The 8,757-nt window shown below is 38.7% G+C and overlaps 1 protein-coding gene across 1 annotated transcript in view; it reads right to left on the bottom strand.

Annotated features, from left to right (window-relative positions):
- Positions 1–8,757, bottom strand: part of ANKS1B (ankyrin repeat and sterile alpha motif domain containing 1B) — an 822,202-nt gene that overhangs the window by 256,818 nt on the left and 556,627 nt on the right. Inside the window, exon 17 of the mRNA XM_005882370.2 lies at positions 3,528–3,680. Within this exon, the coding sequence (XP_005882432.1) occupies positions 3,528–3,680 (153 nt within the window). The remainder of the gene's footprint in view (positions 1–3,527; positions 3,681–8,757) is intronic.

Here is an 8,757-nt window from a genome sequence, read left to right as displayed (position 1 = left end):
AGGCCTAAGCCAGCAGGTCGTTATCTCCCGAGGGGTCCCAGACTGCGAGAGGGCACAGGCCGGGCTGGGGGACCCCCCCTCCCCTGCCCCCCAAGTGCACAAATTTTTGTGCACTGGGCCTCTAGTTTTAACAATAAAATATCATGTAAAAGCGATGTTAATGATGCTATTAATGATAGTGGCAGACACAGGGGCAAAACAGAGATATTGATAAAAAAAATCGGTTTCTGAATATAAAGCATGGATTCGGGAACAATTATTGGTATAAAGGACATTTTCTATGTTTAGATACATAGGGGCCTGTAAAATTGACAATACCTGATGTCTTAAAAGTTTCTTTGTGCTTTATTTCCCCTGCAGACAATGGTGGTTTTAAGACATGAGATTTCTAACACTCTCCCTAATCCCTATACTTGGGTAGCTTTGTGACCAAAACCCTTATTAAATTACTCAAATAACCTTGTTTTTCAAAGGCAAGAATGTACTCCACCAAGAAGAAGATCTTTGGACACTTTTAGAAAGATTATAATTTCAAACGTATTTGTGCTTGTTAACTCACAACTTTGTATAGTTTTCATTTCATCCTGGAAATACTTTGAATAAGCTTATTATGCCACTGAGACAGTATGATTTACTAACAAGCGTAATACCATGTGAAATTGGAGGCTTAGTCAATACTACGTAGTGATGCTGCAGTTACTTGTAATCATATCAGCAGTCATCCTCCTCATACTCATCCTCTTTCCCTCCACCAGCAGGCCCCTGTCTCAAAGTTAGTCTACACTTGCACTTCTCTCTTCAGTTTACACAGAACCACAGTTATTGGGGTCACTTCGTTTCCTTCAAACTAGCCAGTCAGCACCAAGATTCAAGATGTGAATTTCCCAAATTGCTTTGCTCTCATTCAAGGTGACTGTACATTCTCTTCAGGCTAAAACACAACAATGGGTACTTAATATAGAATTACAAGGCCCATCCTATATAATAAAAGCCTAATATGCAAATCGACCGAATGGCAGAACAACCAGTTGCTATGACACACACTGACCACCAGGGGGCAGACGTTCAACGCAGAAGCTGTCCCCAGCCCTCAGGCCCCAAGCCAGCCAAGGTGGGTGCCAGCAGGGCACCCCCCTGATTGCCCCACAGATCGGCCTTGATCACTGGCCAGGCCTAGGCACCCTACCCCTGCATGATTTTCATGCACCGGGCCTCTAGTATATTATACAAGATGTTTTCTTATATTTGGATGCCTTCCCTCATTAGTTGAGATAAATAAAAGTCTTGACTCTGAGACCAGTCAAAAGCTTCGTAAGCCAACAACCCTAAACCACTCAAAGAACGACTCTTACACAGCAGCTCTCATGGACACATTTTGTTCTCTGATTTCCAAGCATGAAAGTACAGAACAGCGTTTGTCCATAATCAGTATATCTACTGAGAGAAATGATTTGCAAAGCCTCCTTCAAGAGTGCAAACTTGCCTGTAAAGATGTCACAAGGAACTTTAAGTTTTACCAATTTATTTTAAGGACAATAAATTAATTTAAATGAAACAAGGAAAAAGGTTGGTGTTAGATGCAGATGCTATACTCCAGGCTGGAGAAATTAGGCCTCAAGGTCTCAATCACAGTGACTATGTTTTCCGATTCTGATACAACGCTTGTGGCACTTCTGCTCTCCAGATTAAAGTCAGATTGCGTTACAGAAAATGCAGCTAAAGGGAAAACCCTTAAAGAGACAGTCCCAACTCAGGGCTGGCTGGCCCATGGGTGGTGGTGGATCAGTCCCTGACCCTGGCGGTAAACTTTCTGGCACCACTGACCCTGCAGGCATTGTAGCTGTCCATAATGCCTGGCCACAGGGACTGACCAGGGATCTCTGGGCCACTGGTGTCTCCAGCACTGAGGAAGGTGTGGGTCCAAAACACTAGTCTCAGCATTTGGATTTTGAGAGAGTATAGTCTTGCTTCAATGATACTTGCTTCACACATTTTATAGTCAAGTTCTATTGGAATCCATTTTTTTTTTCAATGAGGGATTGGTGCTAAAGCCTGTTAGGTGAGTGACTCCTATGCTATCTACCATGTCTGTTCTTCAGTGGGGAGCAGCCTTATTCAGAAGATGCTACATAGAGATATTTGTCAATTATATCGTTGGCTTAAATGCAACTTAATTGGAAGCACGCTTGTTTGATCTATGGAAGGTACCCCTTTAACAAAAGGCTAAGAGTAGCCGTAATATGAGTATTGAGTTCTCAGTGGAGAACTGAAATCGGCTTGATGCAACTAAAAAAGCAGCACAGTTTCAGCTAGTTACACTGCCATACAGACTAAGAGCAAAATTAATCAGAGGCTTTTAGTCAGTAAGCTTCTTCTGAAATAATGATCGCTTTTGTGAGGGATGAGCACAGAAAGCTAAGAGGAGAAGATGGCCAATTAGAAGGAGCCAAGAATTTGTCCATTGAAAGTGGGTGTTTTTTTTTTTTTAGATTAAAGAACAGTTTTTATGAGATGTTCCAGAAAAGGTATTATTTTTAGGACAGACATTTAAAAGCGAAGAATAATCAGTCACTACTAATGGCCATCATTTAATATAATTAGTGACGTGTATTATGTCGAGACCGGACTTTTGGAGACAATGTGGAATAGAGAGTAGAACAGATCACTTTTGAACCAGCAGAAATTCACCTGCTTTACTGATCAGCTTCTGAATACGTTTTCAGTTATTAGACTACAGAACTTAAATCTAATAAATCCTTTAAAAAATTAAATGATTTCACATTCACATTTAAGAAGAAGTGTTCGTGATTCCAAATGTAATGCAAAGACATGATCATTATATAATATCTTTTTATCTCTGTCATCCCTTTATTCTATTAGAAATGAAACCGCAGTAAAAATAAAATGAGAGAAGTGTCAGTAACAAAAATACCTATGTACATTCAGTCGATCTCTTTGGACTCAAATACATGGCAACATATGTTGGCCAATTTTTATAGAAAACCTATGCCATGTGTATGAATAAAATGAAGACAAGATTAGATATAAGCTGTGGAAAATAAAATTTTGATATTACAGCAGCCTATTTAGTATGGACAAAAGCAGTCTCTTATAATGCAATTAAGGAGTAGAGTCAAGGAATCATAATATTCAACCAAAAATTATAACTTTCCTCTTTAGCAATAAATTTGAGCAAAGATAAAATAGGAGCCTATTCGTTATCACATCCATACCCTAAACTGATAAAATTTCCTAAATTGGAAAATCCAAAAGTGCTTGGAAAGTTTTCTGAGATAATGCAAAACACCCTGAGAGTCCTTTGAGTTCCCACCTCAAAACTGCAAAAGACCGTGACTGTGGAACTTGACTGGAGCCAAGAGAGATGTATATTTAAAACCAGAAGGCATGTCTGTAAATCCTTGGATGTCCGAACATTTATAAAGAAAGAAAAAAAATTACTTGTGTACAATAAGAACTTCATTTATCAAGGGTTGAATGACTAAGGCATCTTTAAGAGACCAACTTACATTAATAAGCTCAACCTCCCAGATTTTTTTCAACAGGTCCATTGACGTGTAGCCATTGATTAGAAAGGCTTTGGTGTAGTCACCTAGTTCGATGGAATCCAGCCACTCGGCGACAGAGGTGGGATGATAGCCATCATGGCCAATGGGTCTCATCTGCAATTAAGAAACGTGAATTAAGATTACTTTAATCTGTATACTTTGTGTCCCCAAAACAGGATGCCTCTTGGAAACTTATCTGATAGGAAGCAAGAGATTTTTCTGGGTAAGGAAATGAAGAAAATCGAAATATTTTATGCACAATTCTAATTCACTAATAATCTTCACGCTGAATTAATTTAAAAATACGCACCCCAAACCTTCCAATTTAGCTGCTACATCACCTCCATATTTGAGAGAACTAAATATGTTGAACTTCTGTTATAGACATTATTGGCATTCTGTCGGATGGAATTTCAAATGATGTTAGTCATGCGGCATTAAATGCAATGCTGAAGGCAAAAGGGATCGCATTCCCAAAATGTGGACGATACTTCTCATATGCACAACATCAAAGCATGTGAAAATACTGTATGACTTGCCTGAAACAACCAAAGGAATTCATCCGTATGCAAGACATGTATGGTAGGCATTGCAAACGTACTGGAGAAAAACACTGCTGTGCTAGGTCTGCAAAGAAAGGCTTTTCAGTGTTTAAAGACCACGTGTTCTACATTGATTCCACAGTATGTTAGACATGAACAGAGAACTTACTGGCAGACAGGTTTCTATTTTTCATCAGCTATATACAGATTTTATTTATTTACTTATTTTTTACTTTAGGAGAACAAAGAAGTGTGACAACAGCATAATGTTTCTGAGTTTAAATTGGAGTGTGAAAATAATTTCAGCAAGAGAAACTTCTGGGTTTAAAATTCTGTATGGATTATTCCAGTCCTTTAGCTTTTATCTGGAATTTTAGTTGAATTTGTGGTTCTTGAAGGAACTCACTTCCAAGATGTGTGCTGCTTCGCATGCCACACTGTATATATCTGATACTTCTGCTACTAAGGACAGTTGGTACCTCATCAACCTGCTGTGATCCTTCAGTGAATTTGTGATGGGAACAGCAAAAACAGGGCAGCATACAAAATAGATTTTCCTCTTCCTTCAGACTCAAGGAGATAAATATTAATGGAAATCTATATGACTGATTTGTGAGCAGAGAAAAGATTAGCCTGGGAGTCAGGGTTTCAGATTTTAATCTTAAACATGTTAGGCTTTCTGTCACTATGCAGTGTTCTCATTTTTAAGATGCTCCTTACTCCTTCATTTTAAAGTTACTTTTTCACCTTTTTCTCCATTGTTTCCCTCCCCAGTCTATTTTTAATTTTGAGGTTTAAATGTCTTCTATTTTTAAAGTCACAGTGTAATTTATTATTTGCATGAGAGTCTGAACTGCATCTGGCTTTTGTATATCACTTTTACATGGACTAACCGGTTGTAGCTACTCATTCAATGTTTGTTTGGGTAACACTTAGCTCGGTGTTTATACCAAAGTAGCTACAAATGTAAATAACTGCTCAGGGTTATGTATGTGTAAGATTGAAGACTAGGACCCAACGCAGAGGCTCAAAGGTATGAAGTACCTTCATATTCTAGAGAGAGCTACAAAAATATTGGGCTAAGTGTATTCTCCAGGACCAAGAGGTGGTTGAATCAACTCTGCTAACTTGAACCAACACCCCAGCCCCAGAAAATCCCTGGCTGTCCCAGTTGACATGAGGAAATAACCAGAGAAAGGGAAAGAAGGAAGGAGAACTCAATGGAGTTGAAATTAACAGCCTGGCAGGGAGGTATTGCTGTCAGTCATTCATGAAACTGACCACCCTGGTGGTGGATACTGGGGACAAGCTTAGGGAGTCCTGATGAATCCAGCTGGGGCAGAGTCAGATATTTCATGTCAGAGACTGTGCAGTGGGGTTCCCATAGGTCACCCAAGTGACACACCACTTCTTTGAGAGAGCAATGTCCATCTGCCACACAGAGGTTGTTGATGGTCTGTTAGCCAACGAGCAATATCCACCAGATCTCTGCAAAGCAAACCTAAATATAACAATGTTTGCCTTTCCCACGATCCCTCCTTCTTGCCCAGTGCCAGGGAATTTAGAATAAGGAAAGAGGAAGGTGCCACTACCCTGGGGAAAGCCTAAAGTAGGGAGTGAAGGGCAAATAAAATAAAACGAGGTTTCAATGGGTTGGCACTGAATTTTCAATATTTTACATGAGTGGAAAGTTATTAGATATGTTTGAGATAACATTAAAAATTAATAAAGAGAGAATCAATTGAGTTTAGTTGAAGGCAGGATTAGGAAAAAAATCACATCAGTATCTCATGGAATGCAGACTGACTGCTCATTAATCTGGTTACTCCCATGAGGCAAGTTCTCTAAGCCCATCCTTAAGGAGGTGAGAGGGAGGGAAGTATTTGCTGGGATTGTGAGAGACGGGCAGAGTAGAGAGCAAGAGTGAAGAGGACCTGGAAATGGCTACATTGATGTGTGCAGGGGCAGCATTCATTCATGTACTCATTCAAAAATATTTAGTCAGTGCCTATTCTGATGAATGTTGTGAAAACAGTAGAGAAGAAAGCAGTTACAGTGTCTCCCTCATGGAAATTATAACTCTTAATTAAAAATATATGAATAGGCCCTGGCCAGGTAGCTCAGCTGATTAGAACATTGTCCTGATATGCCAAGGTTGCAGGTTCGATCTCCATCAGTGCACATACAGGAAGCAACCAATGAATGCATAGGTAAGTGGAACAAATCGATGTTTCTCTCTCTCTCTCTCTCTCTCTCTCTCTCTCTCTCTCTCTCTGAAAGCAATCAATAAAAATTTAAAAAACATATGAACAGGTGACCAATAAATTATAAAGGTTCTGCGTACCTGAAGAGAGGAAACCTTTAGAGCCATATGAAGTTACAAAATTAACTTGACACGTATTTAATGATATGCAGAATGGTTACTGTGCACCACAATTTCTTTCAAAGCAATTCTCCCATCTGTTCCTTCATTTCTGTTCCTACTGTCACTACCCTGTTTAGGTTCTCATTAGCATTTACAAAAACTAATGCAATAGCTTTCCACTTGCCTCCCCCCTCCCCCCTGCCACCTTTGCTCCATCTTGTAACCTGCTGCTCCATCACTCTGCCAAAAACTCAGGCTCTTAAGTCAACCTTTGCACAAAAACCTATAGTGGTTCCTCCTTGATAAAAGCCCAAATGTCATATTCCAACATTCTGGAACAGCTGTGCTCAGGTACAAACTTATCTTTTCAACCTAATCTCACACTGCTCTGCTATGTGCAGCTTAATACATATGATTAGACACGTGTGTATGTCTAAACAGTATGTTAACTTGCTACTGTCCCATGAACATGAACAGTGCAAGACACATTCATATCTTTGTTAATACCATTTCAATGCTTGGAATGCTTTTGTCTTTATTTCTGGGATGTTTCTCCAGCACTGGCTTCCCTTCTTGTGCTCTAAGACACAAATTTGCAATCATTTGTTTGTAGGCTATTTCACATAGATGTCCTATAGCTATCACCAACACAAGTAAAAAACAAATTTATCTCCTTCAGTTCACAGACTAGCCCTCCCTCTGTGTTTCCCATCTCCGTTAACAGAGAACCATCACACCATTGACACGTCGATGCTTAGGAGGCATCTTTTCTCTTTCTGTTTTACTTACCATCATATCTAGTTAGGCCAACAAGTTTTACAAATTTGATTTCTAAAATGTTTTTCAGTTCAGTTCTCTCCTTCCAAAAGGGACTTTGGATTCTGACAGTAGGGCCTACCCCAAGTGTTGTTGTGAGAATTATATGGTATAGGGTATAGATATTGCCTAGAAGAGTGCTTTGGATATAATAGGTCTTCAGTAACTCTTAGTTCTCTTCCCTCTCCACTGCCTTAAATTAGACCCATGCTTATTTTGATATAATATCGAGTCTGTTGGCTGCTAATGTTTTCAACTTCCAATTAGAACTTTTCTTTCCTCTCCCATCCATTTCTCCTTCCCTCACTACTTTCCTTTCCCATTTTTGTTTTAAAAAGGGTTTATGTCTATTTACCTCTTTATACTCCTCCTTCTCCCAGATAACAGTTACTGTTCAGAAATATTTCTTACAAGGTCACTCAAGTAGATTGAATTGTTGTTCTCAATGCTCTGCTTTCTTCCTATATTAGAACTATGCCCCTGTGCTCTTTGCCAAGGTTTCTGCATTGTATTCCGCTGCTGGCTGGAGTAAGTTCTACATCCCATTGATGTTGGCCATGTACTTGCTTGGACAATGGAATAAGTGGAAGTGTCAGTGTGGCATAGATCGGGCCTCTGTGCTACTCTGATCTATTCATCCTTTTGTATTCTTAGGCTCTTCCACAAGAATAACAAGTGCTGAGTAGTTGCATAACTGCTGGCCCAGGAGAAAGATGAAGACTTATGGGGCAAACCTAAATCTAATCCAAAGCTTGGAGTCTACCCTAGTTCAATGAAGATCAGGCATGAAATATCTTTCTATTTCTTTGTGTCATCTTCACTTTCTTTCAACAATGTCTTATAGTTTTTACCGAACAGATCTTTTACTCCTCGGTTAAATTTATTCCTAGGGATTTTATTCTTTTTGTTGTGATTGTGAATGAAATTGCTTTCTTAATTTATTTTTGTCATTAATGTATAGAAACAAGAGGTTTTTTTTTTATTGTTTTGTACCCTGCAACTTTATTGTATTTGTTTATTATTTCTAATAATTTTTTGGTGGAATCTTTAGGGTTTTGTATTTATAAAGTCATGCCATCCACAAGTATTGACAGTTTTACTTCTTATTTGCCAATCTGGATGCCTTTTATTTTTTTCTCTTGTCTAATTACTCTGGTTAGGACTTCCAATACTATGTTGAATAAAAATGGTAAGAGTGGGCATCCTGATCTTAGAGGAAAAGCTTTCAGTTTTTCATCATTGGTATCTTAGCTGTGTGGAACAACAAATCATTTGTCCTATAAAGCCTTTATTGTGTTGAGGTACTTTCCTTCTATAGTGATTTTACTGAGAGTTTTTATTTATCATAAATAGATATTGAATACTGTCAAATGCTTTGTCTGCATCTAGTGAAATTATTGTATACTTTTTATCCTTCATTTCATTAACATGGTATATCACATTGATTGATGTGCAGATATTGAACCAT

This window comes from Myotis brandtii, unplaced genomic scaffold (genome assembly GCF_000412655.1).
Source record: "Myotis brandtii unplaced genomic scaffold, ASM41265v1 scaffold708, whole genome shotgun sequence".
Classification (NCBI taxonomy): Eukaryota; Metazoa; Chordata; class Mammalia; order Chiroptera; family Vespertilionidae; genus Myotis; species Myotis brandtii.
This window is presented reverse-complemented; position numbering and strand designations above follow the sequence as displayed.